The sequence below is a fragment of the Sciurus vulgaris genome (assembly GCF_902686455.1).
Source record: "Sciurus vulgaris genome assembly, chromosome: 5".
In the NCBI taxonomy this organism is placed as follows: Eukaryota; Metazoa; Chordata; class Mammalia; order Rodentia; family Sciuridae; genus Sciurus; species Sciurus vulgaris.
Genome location: NC_136465.1, coordinates 177,132,967 through 177,157,795, shown reverse-complemented (window position 1 = coordinate 177,157,795; position 24,829 = coordinate 177,132,967). Strand labels below are relative to the sequence as shown.

Sequence of the window (24,829 nt, the reverse complement as noted above, 5' to 3'; positions counted from 1 at the left end):
CCATCACTACCACCACCACCACCACCACCATCACCACCAGCATCATCGCCACCGCCACCACTATCACCACCAGCATCACCACCATCACCACCAGCATCATCACCACCACCACCACCATCACCACTACTACCATCACCACCATTACCACCAACATCACTACCAGCATCATCACTACCTCCACCACCACCACCCTCATCATCACCACCACCACCACACCACCAGCATCATCACCACCACCACCACCATCACCACCACCACTACTACCATCACCACCATTACCACCAACATCACTACCAGCATCATCACCACCTCCACACCACCACCACCATCACCACCATCACTACCAGCACCACCACCACCACCATCACCACCATCACTACCAGCACCACCACCACCACCACCACCGCCATCACCACCAGCACCACCACCATCACCAACAGTACCACCAGCATCATCACCACCGCCACCACTATCACCACCACCATCACCACCATCATCACCACCATCACCACCATCATCACCACCATCACCACCACCATCACCACCATCATCACCACCATCACCACCACCACCACCATCACTATCATCACCACCATCACTCCATCACTACCATCACCTCCACCACCACCACCACCATCACCACCATCACCACCACCATCATCACCACCATCATCACCAGCATCACCACTGTCCCAGCATCACTACCGCCACCCCGCCCCACTCCCACCATCGCCATCATCGCTCTCTTCATTACTCTCCCAGAGGCACAGCAAAGACTGATTGGTTTCCAGCAGACTCCTTTCCATTGCTCCTCCTTTCACTAAGAGTGTAGCCACCCTCCAAGATGCCAGATTAAGGCAGAGCTCAGCTTGGTGCTCCTTCTTTGTGAAGGCCTCTCATTTTCCTCGTGACTATTAATCTCCAAAGATCTAGGTTCCTGTTACCAGCCTTTGACAACCGTGTGGCCCCTGCTGCTACTGCTCATTCCTGTGCACTCTTCTGGTTTCCTCTGACTGGTTCCTCAGGTGTAAATGTGACTTGTCAAGGTTCCATTTTTGTGAAATCAACAATGCATATTAATAATCAATCTTGGATCTAGTTGAATTGTCAGATATTTCTAGTTGAATTTTAGGATATTTCAATTGCCACATGGACCATTCTATTGGAAGCAGAATGTCACATCAGTGCCACATCAGTGACATTGTCCATGATAAAGGCAGTACCCCGACTTCTGTGGTCTGTTGCAAGAGGCAGAGAAACGAGCAAAGCATGAATTGTAACACTTTGTGATTAAAGCGCTATCAATTCCTTCCAAGGCTGTTAGGCCAGGGGCCAGAGCAAGGCTCCCCCCTAGTCTGGGAGGTTCTGTGTCTTGGGTTGGTCTCTCTTGGTGGCAGGTGGCTTGAGCACTAAAGTGAGAGTCAGCGTGACCTGGGTCTAAAACCTTATCAGCCTCTTGCAGTCTGTGACATCATGCTGTCCCTCTAAACCTCCATCTCTTGATCTGTAAAAGAAGGCAATAAATACTTGCTGGTTTATCCCTCAGGATGAATGCAAAGCCAGTGATGTCATGTGGATGAGGTGACTTTATCTACAACAATGTCCCAGGTAAATGCCACAAGTATGAAGAGTAGAACTCGGGTTGGTTGGAGACAAGGACCTTTAGCCCTAGGCGTATACCTTCAAGTCACTGAGTATCTGATTATGAAAAAAATTTTTTTGGACATACTCAATACTGTGGAATACAGAGGCTGACGAACTGTGAATTTGAGATGTTACCCAACTAGAACAGACTGGGTGGGGACCAAGGAGAGACAGGGTCCCACAGGAAGAATGCTTACAGTGCTTGGTACATGGAATATCCACTGTTGAGCCCCCTTTCCCATTACTGAACACTAGAACTTGAACTCAGAACAAGGAGCCACAGGCAAAGGACAGTTTTCCTTCCTAGTTACTTTATGCCTTCACTCTATTTTTTTAGAGCATTTTTAGGTTTACAGAAACTTGAGGGCACGGTCTGAGTTCCCAGAACCCCCAGTTCCCATCATTAATGTCTCTTAATGATGTGGCACATTCGTCACAGTCTGTGGGCCTGCACTGACAGACCACGGCCACCCGGGCCACGTTTACAGCAGGGTTCACTCTTGGTGTTGTGTGGGGGTGAATGCCAGTCAGTGCCCCGTCATGAGGAGGAAGGACCTCAGGGAACGTGGGGGTGAAAGCAGCAGAGGGAGGCCGCTGCCCTGGTCTTGGCTTTGGGGAGGGTCAGAGCAGGGCGACCTTGCTTCAGAGGGAAAGGACGTAGCACACACACCTGCAGATGGCTGCTGCGCGTGGGCCTGAACCCCACACTATCCGTTCCCCTGCTCGCCTGCCTGGGTGGCCCTCCACTGGCCAGCCTCCACCCAGGAGCCTGTGAGTAATAAAAAAGCCCCTGAGTCCCCCCGAGTTCTTTCTTTGAGCTCTGTGAACAGCGCACTGGAGCATTTGCAGCCCTGTGGTTGAACATGTGTGCTCTCTGGGTTTGAACGAATCCGTATGATGCAGAACAGTTTCATGGCCCTAAAAATCCCCGTGCCCTGCCCATTCGTCCCTTCCCCCTCGACCCCTGGCAGCCACTGATCTTTTCAGTCTCCACGGCTCTTCTTTCCCAGAGCATCTCACGGTTGGGATCATACCGCCCCAGCTTTCTGGGTTGGTGTCTTTCATTTAGTCACGTGCATTTAGGATTCCTCCAGGCCGCTCCTTTACTTGTTCTCCTTAGTCATTCGTGGCAGTAGAGCATATTCTGACACGTCATACATACATCCATGGAGTGTAACTGCCCTTTCTTGTGGTTGAACATGATGTGGAGTCACACTGGTCGTGTATTCACATAAGAACACAGGAAAGTGATGTCCAGTTCATTCTACCGTCTTTCCCATGCCCATCCTCTCCCTTCCCTTCCTTTCCCCTTGTCTAATCCAACGTACTTCCATTCTTCCCTGTCCTCTCTGCCCCTTGTTGTGGGCTAGCATCCACATATCAGAGAGAACACTGGCTCTTTGGTTTTTTGAGACCATTTTATTTCACTAAGCATGATATTATCTTGTTCCATCCATTTACTGGCAAATGCCATAATTTCATGTTTCTTTATGGCTGAGTACACAGTCACTGTGTATATACCCCATGTTCTCTATCCACTCACTCACCGAAGGGCACCTAGATTGGTTCCATAGTTCAGCTATTGTGACTTGAGCTGCTATGAACACTGATGTGGCTGCGTCACTGCAGTGTGCTGGTTTAAGTCCTTTGGGTGTCCGCCGTGCAGTGGGATGGCTGGGTCACATAGTGGTTCTGCTCCAAGTTTTCTGAGGCTCTCTGTGCTGCTTTCCAGAGTGGCAGCACCAACTTGCGTCCCACTGTGCCATTTCGTTGAAGTGCTGGAAATAATCCAGTCTGGATGTGCCATGGTTTGGTTACTCATTCACCTATTAAAGAACACTCCAAGTTTTGGCAATTGTGTGATTTTTTGTTGGTGGTGTTCTTTTCGTTTTGTTTTGCAGTACTGGTGATTGAACCCAAGGATGCTCAACTGCTAAACTAATACCCTGCGTCCTTCTTCATTTTGAGACAGAGCCTCACCAAATTACTGAGGCTGGCTTTAAACCTGCAATCCTGCTTCAGCCTCCTGAGCTGCTGGGATTACAGGCATGTGCCACCATGCCTGGTTCAAATGACATTTGAATGCTATTATTTTTAACTTTTCTGAGCTGTTTTGTTTTAGCTGCATCTTTTTATAAACAGCACAAAACTGAAATTTTAAAAAACCAATCTGCAGGTAGGTAGGCAATGAAGCAAATAGAGCAACATATTCATTGTAGGATATAGGGAGCAGGTATGGGCAGCACCATTCTTTGTTTTTCCTTATATTTGAAAATGTTCATAATAAAATGCAGGGACGTTAGAAACAAACCAAAGCAAAAGCCCTGTGGAACTTGAGTGTCGTGTGTAAAATCCTAACAGGCCACTCAGAGGAGAGTGATGGAGAGGCCCACTCGGCTCTGCCTCCCAGGGACAGTCATCACTTAGCTGAGTTCATCCTGTCTTTTCTGGGTGATCACAACAAATATCCAGGGCTGTCCTGGGTTGCCAGAACTCACCCCAGCCTGACAGGCTCCTTGGTGAGCCAATCCTTAATTCCATTTTCCTGGGGAGAACAGGGGATGAGCCGCGATGTCACCAGCAGAGGGCGCATCTAAAGCAAGCAAATGCCCAGCTTTTCATTTTTCATAAAAATGTGGAGTTCAACGTTAAAACCAGCTCCGCGCTGGACTCATGACCCTGAGGACAGCGCACTCTCAACCATCAGCCTCCTGGTGGTTCTGGCCTCTGCTCCTGTGCAGGGCTCCCCTTCTCCCTGAACCCCGAGTTAGACCTGCACGGGGACCAGAAGGGGCTGCAGACTTGAAGCGGCCTCCGTCTTTCCAGGTGCACCGACGTCACCCCCCATCTCTCTCTTGATTTTCCTCCTCAAACGCAGGAGGACTAACCGTCTGTTGTGGCTGTCAGTGGCCATCACCCCCTTGCCTCCCAAGGCCTGGCTTGCTCAGCCTGGCACGATGCTCCTCGTGATGACCGTGGGAGGCAGTGGAACAGGTGCCCCTCTGCATTTCCCCTGTGGTGGGTTGATCATGTGCCCCCCAAACACGGTGGAGTCCTACCCCCTTGCACCTCAGAATGTAGCCTTACTTGGAAATAGGGAATTATAGGTGTGATTAGGGAGGATAAGGTCACTGGGGGAGCCAGAGTCCTCCTGAAGGGGAAGTTTGGACACAGGGATGACCCCGTGACAGGAGGGCGCAGATCAGGGATGCTACGAGCTGAAGTGTGCCGGACACCACAGAAGCTCAGCGAGAGGCCTGGAAGCAGCCTCCCTTGTGCCTGGGGAGCAGGGCTCTGCCTTCCAGCAGCCCTGCCCACGCGTTGGACCTCTGGCCTCCAGGGCTGCCACCATTAAACGTCTATTGTTAAAGCCACTCAGTTTTCTGCCCGAGAAAACCTCTCACCTGTAGTGAGCGCTCTGGCTCCTCACACACCAGGAAGAGGGAGTCCTGCTCAAACCAAAGACCCTGGGGGGCCCTGGGCTCTGCCAAGGAGGAGCACGGGGGTGGGGGTGGGGGCAAAGGGGCTGTGCCACCTTAGGACAGGTGGGGGGAGCATGTCCTGCGGAGGAGACTCCAGGAAGTGCCTTGAGGGACCTGGGTCCCTGGCCTCCCCTCAGATATGGGTCCTTTCTGTGTTTTCCCTGGACCTTTAGCACCTCTTAACGTCACAGCAGGATCCTGCCTTGCTCCAGAGAGCAGAGTGAGGCTTGGTCCACCTGTGACTGGAGTGACTTAGGGCGTGGGATCCCCGAGGCTCACATGGCGGTAGAGAAACGCGTCCCAGACAGCAGCACTTGTGGGTGGTTTCGTGGCAGGCGTGGCAGAGTGGAGAGCCCCAGAGGAGGCTGAGGCTCGGGCCCCACAGGAGAGGAGAGGGAGGGTGTCCCAAAGGCCTGCTCCACCTCAGCACTGCACTGCACTCTGGGCCCGGTGTCTGTGAAGGACAGGCTCCTGCGGGCATCTCGCCACCCTGCTGCCTAGAGTCACAGCCTGCATGGGCCAGCTATCCTGGTGTCCTCAGATTTCAAATTCAGCCTAGCATTCCTGGTTTCCTTACCAATGGGACTGCAGATGACGGCAGAGGGAACCACGGTGTGATTCAGAGGAAATGCATTGGTCCCGTCCTGGGACCATGAGCATGTCAGACAGGGGACTCAGTAGAGGTGGAGTGTGCATTTCCTGGCACGTCCCCAAGGGAAGCAGTCTCTGCTGCTGGCTGGCAGTGTATGGCAGGAGGGTGGGAGCTAGAGCGGCCCCCAGGAAGGGGGCTGCGTGGGAGGGGTGGCCAGCGGAGAGAGCCGGGGGCCAGGCAGCTCAGCAGCGCTTCCCAGTCAGCGTGGACTTTCAGAGAGTAAGAAAGGAAACCCTGCGCTTCTTGGACGCTCTGGGTCTGGAGTCTGTTCCTCAGGAGAGCAGAGCGGCGGGGGCCAGGCTTCCTGGGCTAGCCCTGAGTTTGCTTCCTCCTAGCAGCGGGAAGGTGGACAAGTCCTCGCACATGTCCACACCAGGTTCTCCTGCTAGAAAGCATCAGTGGTAAGGACGCCCGCTACTGGCTGTCACAAGGGTCACATCAGTCACCTCTTGGTGGAGCTGGGAACAACACCTACTCTGCTAACAGCGAAGCACTTGTCACTGCAGCAGCTGAGCCTGAGTGAGGAGTGCACAGGTCACCAGATGCCACCTCTCCCTGAAGTCCTGCTGCAGAGGTGGGGGCCACCCGCCCTCCAGCTTGGCTCGCCCTTAGCTGGAGGTTATGCAGCCAGGCCATGCGTTCCTGGTTTCCCACTGGCTTTGCAGTGGTCAACACCTCACACGCATGAGTTATGATGGGAACGGTTGCCTAGGTGACCCCTTGGGGACCCCAAGGCCACTTCTGCTGAAACACTGACTTTTCACTTGGGCCTGCAGACACCCAGTGAGTGATGGGAACGGGGTGGAGAGGCAGCCATCTCTGCCTTCACGCTGTGTCAGTCTCCTCTGCTGCCTTGATCTTTGGTCTGAGTCGGTTCAGCTTTGTGTGATGTCCTCAGACAACTAAAACAAGTCTGAAACTGTTAACAGGTTAACTTGACCTGGTATTGGCTGGTCGCTCCTCTTCCCACTTGGAGGCTAAAGACAGCTGCTGACCACCAGGACCAGAAGCTCCAGACCATGAAGGAGAAAAGGTGGCTCTGAGCTCCTGGGAGAACCCCGCCCCTGTTCCCGGGAGGTGTGGCCCCTCCCTCCCTTCATCTGCGCCCCTGGGTCCCCTGGGGTTGAGAAGCACCTTGGTGAGCTGAAACCCTGCTTCTCGGTTCAGTTTTTGGCAGCTGAATCAAACTCTCTTTTCCCTTCATTGTCTCAACTCACTGGCCTTATTAAGTGACAGAAGAATCAGACCTTTTCTTGGGTATATTTCTGGACCAAGAAATGCATTCTTTTTAAATAAATGATTCTTTAAGGTCGCCATGCTTCATACATGAGGGCGTCTTTCTCATCGACTTCTTGTATTAAATTGTGTGAAATAATCTCTTGTGAGCTGATTCCTCCTGACTTCATCTATGTGTTTTTTCCTAATAACAAAATAAGAGGAGAAAAGAATTAGCAAACACGTGTACTTCCTAATTATTCTTTTATTTTTAAGAAAAAGTTCATAGGCTTTTTATTAGTGTGTTACCCCCGTGAAGCAGAAGGCACTTCAACCCTAAGGAGCCCCCAGAATATTCCCCTTCAACTCTCCTCAGCAGCCAGGGGCATGCTGCAATCACCCCGCAGTTAAGCAGGGACCATGCCAGTGGCACCTGGGGTGTCCAAGGGTAGGCCTCCACAGCGTGACCGTGAAGAATGCTCTGCTCAACCCTGTGGCCATGTAGGCCTAGTGTTCCTTCCAGGACCCAAAAGAATGAGAACTGACAGGCCACAGGCAGCCGAGGTCTGACAGTGGCAGACACTGTGGGTCCCTCTGAGTTTGAGCCAAGGTGTGACATATTCCTGTGACTGGATGTCTGAACCACTCCTGGGTCCTTTCTGTACCCAACAGGTGCCAGGCAGCTGGGGAGTCCTCCTGCTGCCCCAAGAGCCCTCCTGCAGTGGGGACGCTTCTCCTGGGACTCATCTGTGAAGGCTGACTCGGTGCCCTTCCCTGGGGCCTCAGGTCCCCAGTGTGCAAAGCGGCGACCACAGGTCTGCCCACCCGACCTGAGCCTGCCTGGGCCCCAGTGCCCAAATGACTGCCCCCACCCGGGCACTCACTGCTCCTTGGCCAGGCTGAGGTTGCTGTCGTCCAGGGCCCTGCGCAGGTCCCGCTGCTGCCGCTGCCGCTGCCGCTCATGCAGCAGGGCCTCCCGAGCCTTCTGGACCCTCTGCTGGTCCCAGTCCATGTCTCGCTGGCATTCTTCCTCCTGTAGCCTCTGGCGGGGGACAGGGGACTCACTGCTACCTTGCCCCAGAGCCCCCAGGATCATCTAGGACTCAGCCTCTCCCTTTACAGATGGGGAAACCAAGGCTCAGAGAAGGGGCAGATGAAGGACCCCAGCCACCCGTGTATCTTGCCTGGCCCGGCCGCTTCCCACCCTCTCATTCCTAAAGGGACAGCAGGGACTCTGTTCCAACAACCTTCCCAGCCCCACGTGCACAGCTGAGTGCAGGATTTTCCCGGCAGGGTCCTCAGGAGGGCTCCCTAGCTTGCTCACATGACCGGCCAGCAGCCTGGGGGACTCCTGCAATGTGCTGGTGTCCAGCCCGTCCAGAACAGCCCAGAACAGCCCAGCAGCAACCAAGCCATAGCTCCCAGGCAGGGCCACCTGGCCCTGCAGCTCCATGCTTCGGCACAGTCCCCAACACCTGCCAGACCCTTCTGTGCAGAACCAGGGAGCTCTAAAGGGGACCTGCCCAGTGTGAAGGGAGCCGCCTCCAGAGTGGGGCCAATGCAGGTCACCTCTCAGGTCCCCTCCTCCCAGGAAACTGGCGCAGTGGGTGGGCAGGGCTGCAGTGCCCTCCCGGCCCCTGCTGAGGTTGGACAGAGCACCCTACCAGACAGCAGGCGGGGAGGGCCCAGACTGCAGGGCTGGCTCACCCCACACAGGGACCCAAAGGCCAGATGGTGCGGCTTGGCTTCCTGAGAGGCAAGCCTCCCTGCTCCTAGGAGCCTCTGCGTCCTCTCCTGGAACCTGAGGCTGTGCACAGGACCTGGGCCGTCACACAAGCTGCTGTCCCAAACAGAGTGGCAGGGGCACAGCAATGGGGCTGAGACAGGGAGAGGCCCCTCCAGTCCACAAGAGCCCAGGTTTCTACATCCCCTCCGCACCTGGACGGAGCTGGGAGGAAAGGCCCAGAGGGCACGGCCATGTCTGAGTGGTGACAATGTGTGACCTTTCCCCTCTCCTTCTGTCTTTTTAGTTCTCTACAATTGAAAGTCAGAGCAGATACTGCCTTCAGGGCAGAAGGCTGTCCTAGCTGACCACCGACCACCAGGCTGTCAGGACCAACCCTGCCCGTTCCTGCCTCCCTGCTCTGGTGCGTTTCCCTACTGGCCTGGGCCTGGCTCCAGCCCTGCCCCTGCCGCACACACCTGCTGTCCCTCTGGACGTGGTCTGGGCCAGTGCCAGGCCCTCCTTACTCTCCGGGCTTGGAGGCTCAGCTGGGCCAGGCCACCCCAGCCTAATCAGCCACTGGCCAATCTCTCCCACCAGGTCCCCAGAGGTCCAGCCCACAGGGTGATCCTCTCCTGCCCTGGCTCCTCAGTGCCGCCTCATCTCCTGAGGCCACTCCTTGGCCACTCAGTGCTGCCCACCAGCTGGCCATGCTGATCCAAGGTTGCACTTCAGGGCCTGTGCCCTTGCCTATCATTACCAACGATGCCACCTCTTCCTGGTCTCGCTCCCAGGTCCACCATTCTGACACGCCTTACTCTCTCCAGGACCCTGGTGCTCCCACAACTGTCCCTGTCCCAGAGACCTCCAAGCCGCAGATGGCAGCACCCTCGGCCTCTGACCTGACCGCACCCACCAGAAGCCCTGACCTCACGATGAGCCCAGTGTGCACCTGCACTGAACGTGGCCAGGAGCACACCGCACCCCAGTCATCCTGCCCTCCTGTCCAGCTCTCCTAGAGGCCACCTGTACTCTGTCCTCCAAGGTAACTGGCTTGTTATCTCCCTGGGAACAGGGGCTCTGGAGCGGCCCTTTGGTGACTGATGGGTCTGGGTGCCTGGCCATGCCAGGCCCTTGCTTCACACCCCCGCCAGGCCCTCCTGCCCCCACAGCTCCAGCCCCTGTGCAGCAACGCCCTGAAAGTGCTGTCAACACTCGTGATTCCTGCTCTGCCCACTCTCTCCAGAGCCCATCAGGCAGGCCACTATCCCCTCCTGCACCACAGACACCCTCTTAAGACCCCAGGTACAGGGCATGTGGAGGGCGGCAGGGGCACAAGGTGGTCTGAGTTGGTGGCAGGGTGCGCACCAGCTTCTCCAGGACTTGCTGCTTCTGAGTGAGGCGGATCTGCTGCAGCTGCTCCCGGGACATGCCCTTCCAGCGGCCTGGGATCACACGGTGGGGACCAAAGGAGCTGGCTGCCTGCTGCGGGTTCTCGGAGAGCAGGTCCCCATGCAGCAGGCTGGAGATCTCGGCCAGGTTGTCCTCCTCTTCCTGCTTTCTCTCTTGTTTTTTCCTTTCCATGGACTCCTCAGCCTACACAGGGGAAGACACTGGGAAGGACGCTCCGTGGACTTGGGAGGATTCCTAGGCCCAGGCCAGCAACTTCCCTGGGGCCCTGGCAGGAGGGCCGCTACAGGAGCAGGGATGGAGGGGCCAGGCTTGTCTGGCACGGATGCAGCTGAGCACTGCAGGTGGGTGGGCTGGGCTGAAGGGCCACCCGAGGGGGCGGTGCATGCCTAGGGCGGCTCCACGTATCAGCCTGGTCCCACCCCAGGACAGGGCTCTGCACCCCTCCTGTGGCCTGGACATCTGTGGGCTGCAGAGAACATGCAACAGGGCAGGCCACTGGCACAGTGGCTTTTAAAAGCTGGAAGAGGCACTTCTAGTCAGTGGCCCTAATGTTGCAGCCATGGCCCCAGTACCAGCCACTGCTCAGATGCCCAGGATAGGTGGCTATGTGACCTGCAGTAAGTCAGCTCCCCACTCTGGGCTGCAATCGCTTCTCTGTACAGTGAAGAGATGAATTAGGAGCCCCTGGGGTCCACAGTTCCCCTTGGTGAGGAATGGACAGAAGCCCTGCAACGCAGGTGCTCATGACAGCCTTGTGTCACACAGCATGAGCTCCGCAGACAGACAGCGCTCACCCATTTAGTACCTGGCATCCCTGAGAAAGTCTGCTCACCTGCAGAGCCTGTTTCTCCATCAATTAAGTTGCATTAATCACAGGTACATTGTAGGTGCTCATCAAAATATGGAATGAATGAATGAAAGACTAGGCAATGGAGGCAACATGGTTTAGCAAGAACCCCAGCAGTGCCCAGTAAGAGGCTCAACAGGTGAATGACCAGAGTGGATGGAAGGAAGGACCTCCAGCATGGGTCCATTGACTATGGAGCCCAAGCCACGCCTCCCGAGCTCCCTCTGTCAAGTGAAGGGCAAGGATCGGATGATCTCTATGACCCCTGGCACCTGGCTGCTTGGTGGCCTGGGGCCCTGTGGCCTGCTTTGCTCTCGGGTCCTCGCCATTGCCAGCAGTTTGCCCATCTTTTTTCTTTCCCTGATGTTGAAAATCAACCTCCTCTGTCTCTGCCCAGATTCTCCTGGCTTTTTGATCACATGACCCAGAACACATTTTAGCTTGGGTCTCCAATCTATTTGGCTTACAATGCGGCAACACTATCCCATAAATGAGGATGTGCTTTGTAAGACACACGTGGACACAGTTAAAAATGTCAGGGCTGAAAATACGTGAAGCAAAGTCCTGCTGTTCTAGGGGTCATCCTGCACAGCTTCCTTTGGAGATCAAGTGCTAGTCAACCAGCTAATCTGACCAGCTGAGCCAGACCAAGCTCCACCTCGCCCAGGAAAAATATACTTGCATTTGGAAAGAAACCCTGGAGAGGGCCATGCTCATGAGGAAGCTGGAATGGGTTAAGAGGAGGACCGCCAGGAGACCACATCATCCTTGTCACTGTCCTGGCTCCTACTAGTGAGTGCCTATCCACCTGTTCTGGTTGAGAACTGAACCTGGTACCAGGCCGCAGAACAGGGCCAGGTGGCAACTGCTCTCAAATGTCGGAAGAAACTAAGGCCAGAAAGGGGAGTTGCCCTCCCAGCTTGCAAGTTTTGCTGCCAGAGTCAGAGCTAAGGGACAGACCAGACCAGGTGTCATCCACCTCATCAGGCTCTGGAGTGAGGGGTGGGCTCAGGACCCTGAGAGGCAGGGGAATGGCACCTGCTTCCTGTTGAACTCCTTCACAGCTGCACAGACGGCCCTTCGCGTGGTGCGCTCCAGCGTCTGCAGGTGCTTGGCCGTTTCGTCAAACCTGAGCCGTGTCTGCAGGTGGAGGTCCTCTGCAAGGAGGAAAGACGCCCTCAGACCAGCATGTCCCCAGGGGTGCAGAGCAACCCGCGCCACGATGGTTCATGCCATCACCCCTTCCCATGTCCTCCTCCACGAGGCGGCCGGGGATGAGTGACAGGGCCCGCCTCCAAAGACTGTGGGGCCCCTGGCTTAATTCAAGCAGAGCTCTCAGCTCTGTTACAAAGGGCTAGCGCTGGCTATGGATTGGTGATGTCTGCTGTGGTCCGGGCAGGTTAGTAGTGTGCCCCTTGCGAGCTCTGATTTTGCAGGAGGCAGCCTCATCTTTACAGTAGGCAAGGGGTGGTAAGGACCCAGAAAAGGGGGCTGTAAAAACCAGACAGGACAAAGGGGAAAGGGTGGCAAGTCACAGATACTTGTGGAGTGGCAGTAGGACCAATGGAGGTGCCAAAGTGGAGGGTCCCAATGGCAAAGGGTGCAGATCACCCAGACACTTCCAGACACTTCCTAGTTCTGTAACTCAACTCTACTTAGCCTGAGCCTCTGTGTCCCTAGTGTGAGCAGGACAACACCTACTTTACTTTGGGTTGTTCCATTCTGAAAAATTAATTGATCACAAGTTTCTGACTTCTGTATTTGTGCCTGGTGGGTCCCCTCATTATTTCCAAAAACAAGGACCAGACTCTTGGACTTGAACTTCTGGCCTCAGTTCACCCCCCAGCTGCTCTTGCTCTTCATTTGTGCCTTCATACAACATATGGCATCAGGCCACCTGCTGTGCTGGGGACATGGACACAGTGGTGAGTAAAACATATAAGGCTTTTCCTGTCTCCCTAGACCATGTTGTCTAGGAGAGAATAAACACAGGACCCTCAAAACAAGTGTGAAAACCCAAACCCTGATCCTTGGTGGAGGACAGCAGTAGGCTGAGGCAGCAGGCGGTCACAGACGCCTCTCCAGGACAGACCTGCAGACAGGAGGAGACTGTGAGGGCAGGTATGAAGGTCCTGAGAGGGACAGTTTGGCAGGACCCAGAAGTGAAGGAGCCAGAGTGGAGCAGGGCCAAAGTCATAGCCTTGTGGGCTGTGGCAGGACTGACTTCACAGTGCGCCCTGGGAAGCCATGGCAGGGTTGCAAGCTGGGGTGGGGGGCACTGTTCAACTGGACATCATTTAAAAAGTATCACCACCCACCACGTTGAGACCAGCCCAGAGAGGGGAAGGATGGTTATTGGTGTGGTCCATCCAGGTGAGGAAGGTGGTGGCTTCTGTCACAGCAGTGACAACAGGGATGGGGAGAAGTGGACAGCTCAAGGTATGTGTGGGAGGGGCACATGTTTCCTTCCTGTGTGGAAGCTAGAGAGAGAAAAAGGGAACTAAAAAGATCTCAGGAAAATAGGAGGGAGAGGGGAGAAAGTGGAGGAGGGGGCAGCGGGGAGCAAAAGCTTATAATTATAATGTGCTAATTAAAATGATAATTACCACAATAGAAGGGAGGTCACAGAGCACAGCAAGCAGATCAGGAGAGGGAGGGGGAGGGCAAGGGCGGCGCTGAAGCAGGAGACCGATCACATGATGTCATGTCATAGATACAGATGTGGCGTGAGGGATCCCACCATTACGAATAATGAGTGGACCAGATCACAAAAGGATATGCGCAGGATATAGAAGGGATGAGGGCTGAAGATGTCCTGGAGACGGCAGGCTCAGGGATGGCCCCAAGTTTCTGGCTCGATGAAGGGGAGGAGCAGAAAAGCAGGAGGGACTGACCCAGAGAAGGTGAGGGTTAGTTTCCAGCGCACTGTGACAAGTCCAGGGAGAGAGAAAGGAGGCTGGAGGAGCAAGGTCAAGACTGAGATGAGGTTCTGGCCAGAGACGGCGGTCTGTAGTAGTAGGAGATAGGTGAGGTGTCTAAAGCCCCATGAGTGGATTATTTCCACAGATGTTTGTCTAGGTGCTGGAACTGAGGATGTGCAGTGAACAAGACCGACAAGTCATCCACCGTCACTGCATGCAGGGTATGACATGCAGGAGCCGGACAGCAAGGACAAACCCACAGTGTGGCTGTGATCAAGCATGTGGAACAACAGAGCCAGGAAGGGGCCAGAGGCTGTGGTGGCGACACCAGGGAGTTAGGAGGCCCATGTTCAGCAAGTCCTGCCAGAGGACGGAATGGCACACAGATGAGCCTTATGGGGAAAGAGGCTTCCAAGCCATAGGCACAGCCGGGCAGAGGCCCTCAGGCAGAAGTGAGCCCGCACACCCCGCCCCAGAACAGTGGAATGCAGTGTGCAACAAGGGAGCCGTGGAGGACTGGGTCCTGGAGGTGGGCCCACCCAGAGCCTCAGAGGTCCTCAAATAGGAAATGGAGCTGCCCAAGGGGTTCCACAAAGGATCCGGCCTGGATGCGGGGTTGAGAGGAGACTGCAGGGGGAGAGAGCAGAAACGGAGAGCAGTTAGAGGCACTGCAACAGTTCAGCTGAGAGGTGCGGAAGCTTAGTCCAGATGGCAGAGCAGCTGACACTTGAGATGCTCTGCTGAGAGAAAGGCACTTCAGCAGGAGGAACAGCACCGGGAAACCTGGGGGAGCGAGCACTGTCGGATGGCTGAGGCTGGTCGCCTCCCTTCATTACCTGCACACCTGTGGCTGGCACGAGCCCTCTCCCATTCCCTCTGCTGTTGCAAGGACCATTCTCTGTTCTGTTCCTCTTGGAATTTCTTCCTCTCCTGGAAGTTTAAATCCTCTCCCATGAACTTCTGCATTCCTGATATTGTATTCCGGATGTCATTATCTGACTGCCGGGCTGGGAGATCTTTCTTAAGGGCCAGGGGGTCAGACAGATCAAATTCACGGCGAGTCTCTGGCCTCTGAAAGCTCTGCTGGAAATTATTGATAGCTCTACAGAGCGTTTTCCTATCTCTCCTTTCCCGATCTTCTAATATGCATGTGATCTTGTCATTTTGCCTCATTTCAGCAGCTAGAAGAGACAGAACATATGTATGAGTTTAAGAGGAAAATAATTGAAAAACAATTTAAAAATAGTTTTAATCATTGTTAAAGTAATACAACCCTCCAAAGCAAGTTATGTGCCATTAAAGGATTAGTAACTTAGTCCCCATAGGCTGGCTTTAAAAACACAAAAAACCCAACCAAAAGATGAACAAAAGACAGGAACAGGCAAACCATAATAAAGAATAAATCAGAGTGATCAATAAACCTGGAACAGGATGATTTGCCGGTGAGGATGGGAAACAGATGAAACGGAGGCGAGGGCACTTGTGTGATGGTGTGGTAGACAGGGTCTCCCCTGCATGTGGTGTTGTGGCAACAGGACCTGCTAGGGCCACTCGCACGTGCGCTGGGGATGTGCTGCGTGAATGGTCATTACGGCAGTGTTTGCAATGCTAAGAAACCAGGAAAAAATGGAAAGTGCCTATCCGTAGGGCGATAAAGAAACCGGTTTGTTCATACAACAAAATGCAATCAAATGATCAAAACAAACACTCTCCAGGTATATTATTGATGAATTTCAAAAATACAACATTGAGTGAAAAAAAAGTTACGAAAGGATGCATTTGATAGGATAAATTTATGGAAATTTTTAAAGCACACAAAAAGCAATTTTATATTGCTATGGTCACAAAGACAGCGTGAGCAGGAGAAACACGTGGCAATGATGCCAACTTCCCAGGAGGAGGGAGAGGGGGTTGCAAGGGCAGCGTCCTGGCTGTGGACCACACGGTCCTCAGGAGCACTTAGAACAAGACAGCACAGATAGGAGCAGCTAGTCTGGTGGGTCCATGTGTGTCTGCCACTACTTTTGTAATTTGAATTATCTTACAACTGAAAATAAAGAAGGTAAAGAGTTTAGAAAATACAGGAGGGGAAGCAGGGAGCTGCATGAGTCATTGAGGAGATTGCTCACTAACTGCTGCCTATTATCCACCATTTGCCTCTTGCCTGACCATCGCTTGCCTTTTACCTACCCATCATCCACTGCCGAAGGTCCACCTGCTGATCATCTGCCAGTAGCCTACAGACTGACTATAGACCACAGCGGATCGCCAGCTGCCTGCTGTTGCCTGTAAGTCCATTGTCACAGTACCGGCAGGTTTGGATACACATGGCTGCCACCATTTTGAGACAACAGCCAGGACCTGCAGGACTTCTGGCCCAACTGACGGAGCCCCACCTCCAGGACCCCTCAGCCCAACTGACTGTGCCCCGCCTCCAGGACCCCTCAACCAGAGCAACCACGCCCCATCTTCAAAACCCCTGCCAATCAACCACACCCTGCTTCCAGGACCACCCCCCAACCACGCCCATGCCCTGAGCTGCAGTTCCCTATCTGCGAACATGTTTGGAAGCCAGTGTGGCCATCTTGGATTATCCTGGAAGCGGAAGCTCCCATCTTTAGATGGGGCAAATCCCATCCTGAGACACCTGCTGGAGACTGGAAGTTCATTGTCAGGTACCTCTCAGGCATCAGGCTACTGAAGACTGGGAGGTTTGAATACTATATGACTGTTATAGTGTAGATTTTTTTTCTCTTTTTGAAAATTTTTAAGTTTTTATTTATTCTTCTTGCTCTATTTTCCTTCTGTTTACCTGTTTCCTCAGAGTCTCTTTCTCCCTTTTCTCATACTAACAACCAACTTCTTTTGATTACACTTTCACTCTTTCTACAATCTAGAACTTCTATATACTCTTTTCATATCCCATTAAAAGTTACATCCTACACCCCTACCCATCCTCTTTGTCCTCCATTAGAAACTGCAGACCTTATGCAAATCTATTTGTTATACTGTAGATAACTGAACTCATTCTCTCTGTTTATTATGATGATATTGTTATCATATTGTTATTGATATCTCCACAGGGCCTATTTGGTTTAGGGCTGCATATTGTCTGTACTGGGTGCTGCTAATATTGATCCCCCCCCTTAAAGAAGAGGTTTTGGAAACCAATAGGGTCACTATAAGCCTATAGAGGGGAAACTGTAATACCCCAGAGATCTGTACTGCTAGACGGGGAAGATACGTGAACATGAAAAAAACAAGGGAAGAAAATGATCTAAACAAACCTAGATTCTATATTAACAGAATCTAGTGACAGCATGGTAGAAGAAATGTCAGAAAAGGAGTTCAGAATATACATAATTAAAATGATTCATGAAGCAAAGGATAAGATAAGAGAGCAAATGTAGGCAATGAATGATCACTCCAATAAGCAGATGAAAGAGCAACTGCAGGAAGATCATTTCAATAAAGAGATACAGATTCTCAAAAAAAACAAAAACAAAAACAAAAAAAAACACCAAAAAACAAACAGAAATACTTGAAATGAAGGAAACAATAAACCAAATTAAAAACTCAACAGAAAGCATTACCAACAGACTAGATCACTTGGAAAATAGAACCTCAGACAATGAAGACAAAATATTTAATCTTGAAAATAAAGTGACCAAACAGAGAAGATGGTAAGAATTCATGAACCAAACCTCCAAGAACTATGGGACATCATTAAAAGACCAAATTTAAGAATTATCAGGAGAAGGCACAGAGATACAAACCAAAGGAATGAACAACCTGGTCAACAAAATAATATCAGAAAATTTCCCAAACCTGAAGAATGAAATGGAAAATCAAATACAAGAGGCTTACAGAACACCAAATGCACAAAATTACAACAGATCCACATCAAGGCACATTATAATGAAAATGTCTAACATACAAAATAAAGACAGGATTTTGAAGGCTGCGAGAGAAAAGCATCAAATTACATATAGGGGGAAACCAATACGGATATCAGCAGATTTCTCAGCCCAGAACCTAAAAGATAGAAGGGCCTGGAACAACATATTTCAAGCTCTGAAAGAACATGATTGCCAACCAAGAATCCTATACCCAACGAAACTAACCTTCAGATTTGATGATGAAATAAAATCCTTCCATGATAAACAAAAGTTAAAAGAATTTACAAATAGAAAGCCTACACTACAGAACATTCTCAGCAAAATATTCCATGAGGAGGAAATGAAAAACAACAATGTAGGTCTACAAAGGGAGGAACTACCTTAGAGTAAAACCACTCAAAGGAGAAACCAAGCCAACTTAAAAACCAAAAATAAGCCAAATCATATCTCAATAATAACTCTGAATGTTAATGGTCTAAACTCATCAATCAAAAGACATAGGCTGGCAGACTGAATTAAAAATAAAGACCCAAAAATATGCTGCCTTCAAGAGACTCATCTTATAGAAAAAGACATCCACAGACTAAAGGTGAGAGGATGGGAAAAAACCTACCACGCACACAGATTCAGTAGAAAAGCAGGGGTTTCCATCCTTATATCAGATCTTCAAGCCAAAGATAGCCAGAAGGGATAAAAAAGGACATTTCAAATGCTTAAGGGAAGCATAAATTAGGACAACATAACGATCATAAATATTTATGCCCCAAACAATGGTGTACATCAAACAAATCCTTCTCAATTCCAGGAATAAATAGACCACAACACAATAATTCTGGGTGACTTTAACACACTGCTGTCACCACTTCCAAACAAAAACTAAACCAAGAAACCACAGAACTCAATAACACAATCAATAACTTAGACTTAATAGACATATATAGAGTATTCCATCCATCAACCAGCAAATACACTTTCTTCTCAGCAGCACATGAATCCTTCTCTAAAATAGACCATATGTTATGCCACAAAGCAGCCCTTAGTAAATGCAAAAAAATAGAGATACTACTTTGTGTTCTATCAGGTCATAATGGAATGAAATTAGAAATCAATGGGAAAATAAAACTACTCCAACACCTGGAGACTAAATAATATGCTATTGAATGAAACATGGATAACAGAAGACATAGGGAGGAGATAAAAAATTTCTTAGAGGTAAATGAGAATGACAATACAACATATCAAAATCTCTGGGACACTATGAAAGCAGTACTAAGAGGAAAATTCATTGCATGGAGAATAAAAAGTCAACAACTAAATGACCTAACATAACTCTTAGCCACACTAACAAAGTGAAGGAGAGAGAAACTCAAATTACTAAATTTGTGTTGAAAAAGGAAAGATCATGACAGACACCACTGAAATACATAACATAATGAGAAGCTACTTCGAAAATCTGTATTCCAACAAAATAGAAACTACTGAAGACATTGACAAATTTTTAGAGACATATGATCCTCCCAAACGGAATCAGGTGGACATACGCAATTTAAACAGATCAATTTCAAGCAATGAAATAGAAGAAGTCATCAAAAGCCTACCAAGAAAAGCCCAGGACCAGAAGGATTCTCAGCTGAGTTCTACAAGACCTTCAAAGAACTTATACCAATAACTCCTCAAAGTATTTCATGAAATAGAAAAGGAGGGAACCCTTCCAAACTCATTCCATGAAGCTAGTATCACCCTGATACCAAAAGCAGACAAAGACACATCAAGGAAAGAAAATTTTAGACCAATATCCCTGATGACATAGATGCAAAAATCCGTAACAAAATTCTGGCAAATTGCATACAAAAACATACTAAAAAGATAGTACACCATGATCAAGTGGGGTTCATCTCGGGGATGCAAAGTTGGTTCAACATCTGGAAATCAATAAATGTAATTCATGTCAACAGACTTAAAGTTAAGAATAATATGATTATTTCAATAGATGTTGAGAAAGCATCTGACAAAATACAATACCCCTTCATGTTCAAAACACTAGAAAAAAATAGTGACAGTAGGAACATACCTCAACATTGTAAAGGCTGTCTATGTTAAGCCCACGGCCAACATCATTCTAAACGGAGAAAAACTGAACGCATTCCCTCTAAAAACTGGAATGAGACAGGGGTGCCCTCTTTCACCACTTCTGTTCAACATTGTCCTTGAAATATCAGTCAGAGCAATTAGACGGACCAAAGAATTTTTTTTTTTTTTTTTTTTTTTTTTTTTTTTTGCCTTGCAAGGGACATTTTATTAATGAAGAAACTGAGAGTCTCATTTTGAGGAGAATATGCCTTCTGGATTGGGATGGGACTGGGTTAACCCCAGGGCTGAGGGAGCACTATGCTGGATCAGGTTGCTCACAGTGCTGTCCAGGGCCCACACACCTCCACACTACTGCACACAGCCTGGTGAGAGAGACCAGGAGACTGAAGGCCTTGAGGAAGAATGGCTGGAGGAAGAGTGTGTCCCCAGAGGCATCTCAAGGTCCTGAGCAGCAGGTGCCAAGGCATCTGCGGTCAAGAACAATGGCTGCTGGGTCAACACACTCCTGGGCTGACTGGCTCGCTCTCCAGCGATAGGCCAGTGCCTGGCCTACAGAACCACAGCTGATAGCCCTTTGCAGGACAGAGGCTGCTGTGAGAGGAGGCGTTCCCAAAGGAACCGGGGCCCAAAGGCCTCTGATGGGCCCAGGCCCAAGTGATTCCTTGATGGTGTCCTGGTACAGTCCTGGGCCTGAGGTCTCCAGCCAACTTTGCACCCTATGGTTTCTGGGAGGCCTCCTGGGAGTACTTCCTGCACAGTCCATCGATGCCCATGAAGAATGCCTGTATGTCAGAGTCAGTATGTTTTGAGAGCAAAACTGTATGACAAGGAACTCTGCAAATCAAGCACTCATCCTTTTTACCTTTGCCGAGGCAGGAGTCGCAGTACACGTGCCCACAGCTGGTCAGGCTGAAGGACGACTTCCTGCTTGGCGACTGGAAGCAGTAGTTACAGAACACCCTGCTGGTCATGCTGCCATGTCCGCACTCAGACCAAAGAAATTAAAGGGATACAAATAGGAAAAGAAGAACTCAAGCTATCATTATTTGCCAATGGCATGATTCTATATTTAAAGGAGCCAAAAAATTCCACCAGCAAACTTCTAGACCTAATAAATGAATTCAGCAAAATAGCAGGATATAAAATCAATATGTATAAATCTAATGCATTTCTATTCATAAGTGATGAATCCTCAGAAAGAAAAATTAGGAAAACCACTCCATTCACAATAGACCCCCCAAAGTAAAACACTTGGGAATAATCTAACAAAAGAGGTGAAAAACCTCTACAATGAAAACCACAGAACACTAAAGAAAGAAACTGAAGAAGGACCTTAGAAGATGGAAAGATCTCCCATGTTCTTGGATAGGCAGAATTAATATTATCAAAATGGTCATACTTCCAAAAGTGCTATACAGATTCAATGCAATTCCAATTAAAATTCCAATGACATTCCTCATAGAAATAGAGAAAGCAATCATGAAATTCATCTGGAAGAACAAAAAACCCAGAATAACCAAAGCAATCCTGGGCAGGAAGAGTGATGCAGGGGGTATCACAATACCAGATCTTAAACTCTACTATAGAGCAATACTTACAAAAGCGGTATGGTACTGGCACTAAAATAGATAGGTAAACCAATGAAACAGGATAGAAGACACAGAGACATACCCACATAAGTAGAGTTATCTCATACTAGATAAAGATGCCAAAAACATACAATGGAGAAAAGATAGCCTGTTGAACAAATGCTGCTGGGAAAACTGGAAATCCATATGCAGTAAAATGAAATTAAACCTCTATCTCTCACCCTGTACAAAACTCAACTCAAAATGGATCAAGGACAAAGGAATTAGACCTGGGCCGAAATCTCCATCATGTTGGCTTAGGACCAGATTTCCTCGACAAGAACCCCAAAGTGCAAGAAATCAAAGCAAGAATCAATAAATGGGATGGATTCAAACTAAAAAGGTTTTTCTCTGCAACGGATACAACAATAATGTGAAAAGAGAGGCGACAGAGTGGGAGAAAATCTTTTTCACACACACTTCGGAGCACTAATCTCCAAAATTTATAAAGAACTTAAAAAACTTTACCCAAAAAAATCAAAGAACCCAATTAATAAATGGGCTAAGGAACTGGGCAGACACTTCACAGAAGAAGATATAGAGGTGATCAACAAATATATGAAAAAGTGTTCATCATCTCTAGTAATTAGAGAAATGCAAATCAAAACCACCCTAGGATTTCATCTAACTCCAGTTAGAATGGCTATCAAGAACACAAGCAATAATAAGTGTTGGCGTGGATGTGGGGAAAAAGGCACACTCATATATTGCTGGTGGAGTTGCAAATCGGTGCAGCAACTCTGGAAAGCAGTATGGAGATTCCTTAGAAAGCTTGGAATGGAACCACCATTTGACCCAGCTATCCCATTCCTCAGTTTATACCCAAAGGACTTAAAATCGGCATACTACAGTAATGCAGTCACATCAATGTTTATAGCAGCTCAATTCACAATAGCTAGATTGTGGAACCAACCTAGATGCCCTTCAATTGATGAATGGATAAAGAAACTGTGGTATATATACACAATGAAATACTACTCAGCCATAAAGAAGAATAAAATCACAGCATTTGCTGGTAAAAGGATGGAGTTGGAGAATATCATGCTAAGTGAAATAGGCCAAGCCCAAAAAACCAAAGGCCGAATGTTTTCTCTGATAAGTGAATGACAATATATAACAAGGGGAGGTGGGGGGGGGGGACGACGGACTTTGGATTGTGTAGAGGGAAATGGGGGGTGGGAGGGGGTGGGAGAAGGAAAGATAGTGGACTGAGACAGACATTATTACCCTATGTACATGTATGATTACATGAATGGTGTGAATCTACATTGTGCACAACCATAGAAATGAAAAGTTACACCCCATTTGTATACAATGAATCAAGTGCAGTCAGTAAAAATAAAAATTTAAAAATATTTAAAAAGTAAAAACAGAATAGTATTAAAAAGAAAATAAACTTCACTTATAATACCATCCTCTGACATTGCCACTGCTGAACGTTTTCCTTCTTTTTGTATGCATATTTTAAAAATTTTTAAATTTTTTGGTTGTTGATGGACCTTTACTTTATTCATTTATATGCTGTGCTGAGGATCAGACCTGGTGCTTCACACATGCTAGGCAAGCACTCTACCACTGAGCTACAACTCCAGCCCCTGTTTGTGAAATTTTCATCTAAGATCTAGGACACTATTATTTGAGTTGAGTCAGCTTAGGGGTGTGAGTTCTGATATATGTGTTGCTTGGTGTAAACAGCTGTCTTCCATAAATAATTTTTTTTTAACTTGGAGATGGACAGAATGCCTTTATTTTATTTGTTTATTTTTATGGGGTGCTGAGAATTGAACCCAGTGCCTCACACATGCTAGGCAAGTGCTCTGCCACTGAGCTATAGCTCCAGCCCTTCCATAGATTTTGATCTCTGGGGCAGAGAATGTGTACATAGGTGTGTTTTAAAACATTTCCAAAATTTTAAAGGAAAACTATATATTTACTCTTAAAATACATTTCCTATAATATACATTAGAATTTAATAGCTGTTTTTCTTCTGACAGAGGATCGAGCCCAAGAACTTGGGAAATCTTAAAAGGAGAAAGAACATGAAAAGGATGTGTGTGTGTGCGCGCGCGCGCGTGCGCGGCGTTGGTGTACACCAGGCAGGTGCTCACCACTGAGCTCCATCTCCATCTCTAAACACTGTGAAGGAACGCGGACGGAGCCGCAGGCACACCACCCAGCCACGGACAGGCAAGCACGCAGGAGACGCTCACCAAACGTTTCCTGTCTCGCTCGTTCGGTTGCCTCTTTTATCTTCTGGTCATGAACCTGGGCATTCCAGGCTTCTGTGTCTCCCTGGAAGTGGAAAATCGGGGACCAGGTCAGAGCCAGACATGGATGTTCAGCAGACTGCCCTGCCTACCTTGCTGGCCGCACCGCAAAGTGGCCGCCTTAGGCAGGAATCAGGCCTTTTCCTTCTTTTCTTTCTTGTGTCTCTCCCTCTCTCCATTCTGGGAATGAAACCCAGAGGTGCCACTGAACTACACCCCAGACTTTTTTATTGTATTTTGGGACAAGGTCTCACTAAGTTTCCAGGTTGGCCGTGAACTTGAGATTCTCCTGCTCGGCCTCCGGAGTCGCTGGGATTGCAGGTGCGGCCACCAGGTGCTGCCCCGTCCGAATTCCTCATGCTTCGGCACCTTGCCTGAGCTGGGTTTCTGCGCTCTGGACTTTCCCCAGGGCTTGCTTCCCGCTTTCTCAGTTAACAGACAGCCTCTAACGCTGCTGCGGCACCACCTCCGGGAAGCCTTCCCTGGCCTCCCCTCCCGCTCCGGTCGTGCGGGCTGCAGGCAGGGGATCCCACTGCAGTTTCCCTGTGAGCATTTCAATGCCGCCTCCCACCGGGCGGTAGGTCTCCGCGGAACCGGGCTGGAAGGAGCCCGGCGGGCGGACTCTCGGGGCGGGAGGACGCCCTGTTCCAGGCAGCCTGTCCGCGGCGGGCAGGTGGGCGCACCACCGGCCGCACGGCTCCGCGGCGGGGCCAGCCCGGCACCGCGCCCTTCCCGCCCACCCCGCTCTGCCCTGCGCGGCCGGCCGGGCCGAGGCTCGGCCCCAGACGGCTCGGCGCCCGGCCGGCCGCGCACTCACCCGCCCGCGGCCTCACCCCGATGATCCTGCTCCTGGCGTCGAAGACCCGCTTCTGCCGGCACAGCTCGGCGTGCCTCCGCTTGGCCAGGCCGGCGTCCTGCTTCAGGTCCTGGGGCAGCACGACCTCCATGGCTCCGGGGATGGCGGGCAGGTCCCAGGCGCAAGGGCCGAGGGGAGACGCGGCCGGCCGCACGCCGCAGGCGCAGCTCCCCGCGGGCGGCGGCCGGACG

General features: G+C 50.2%; 1 protein-coding gene across 1 annotated transcript; it reads right to left on the bottom strand.

Annotated features, from left to right (window-relative positions):
• Positions 1–7,070: 7,070 nt before the first annotated feature.
• Positions 7,071–24,805, bottom strand: RIBC2 (RIB43A domain with coiled-coils 2). Its single transcript, XM_079140012.1, has 7 exons — positions 24,616–24,805; positions 23,726–23,807; positions 14,734–15,078; positions 12,015–12,133; positions 10,085–10,312; positions 7,878–8,035; positions 7,071–7,198 (listed from the first exon to the last, which is right to left on the bottom strand). Exons 1-7 carry the CDS (start codon positions 24,727–24,729, stop codon positions 7,120–7,122), a joined length of 1,125 nt encoding a protein of 374 aa, XP_078996138.1. The 5' UTR covers positions 24,730–24,805; the 3' UTR covers positions 7,071–7,119.
• Positions 24,806–24,829: the final 24 nt, after the last annotated feature.

Excerpts from the sequence above, each read along its gene's own strand:
- RIBC2 (XM_079140012.1), bottom strand. The coding sequence starts at position 24,729 with ATGGAGGTCGTGCTGCCCCAGGACCTGAAGCAGGACGCCGGCCTGGCC. Across the intron at positions 15,079-23,725 it reads AGCGAGACAGGAAACGTTTG|CTGCTGAAATGAGGCAAAAT; the intron begins GTGAGCGTCTCC and ends TGTCTCTTCTAG. Across the intron at positions 10,313-12,014 it reads AGGAGTTCAACAGGAAGCAG|GCTGAGGAGTCCATGGAAAG; the intron begins GTGCCATTCCCC and ends TCCCCTGTGTAG.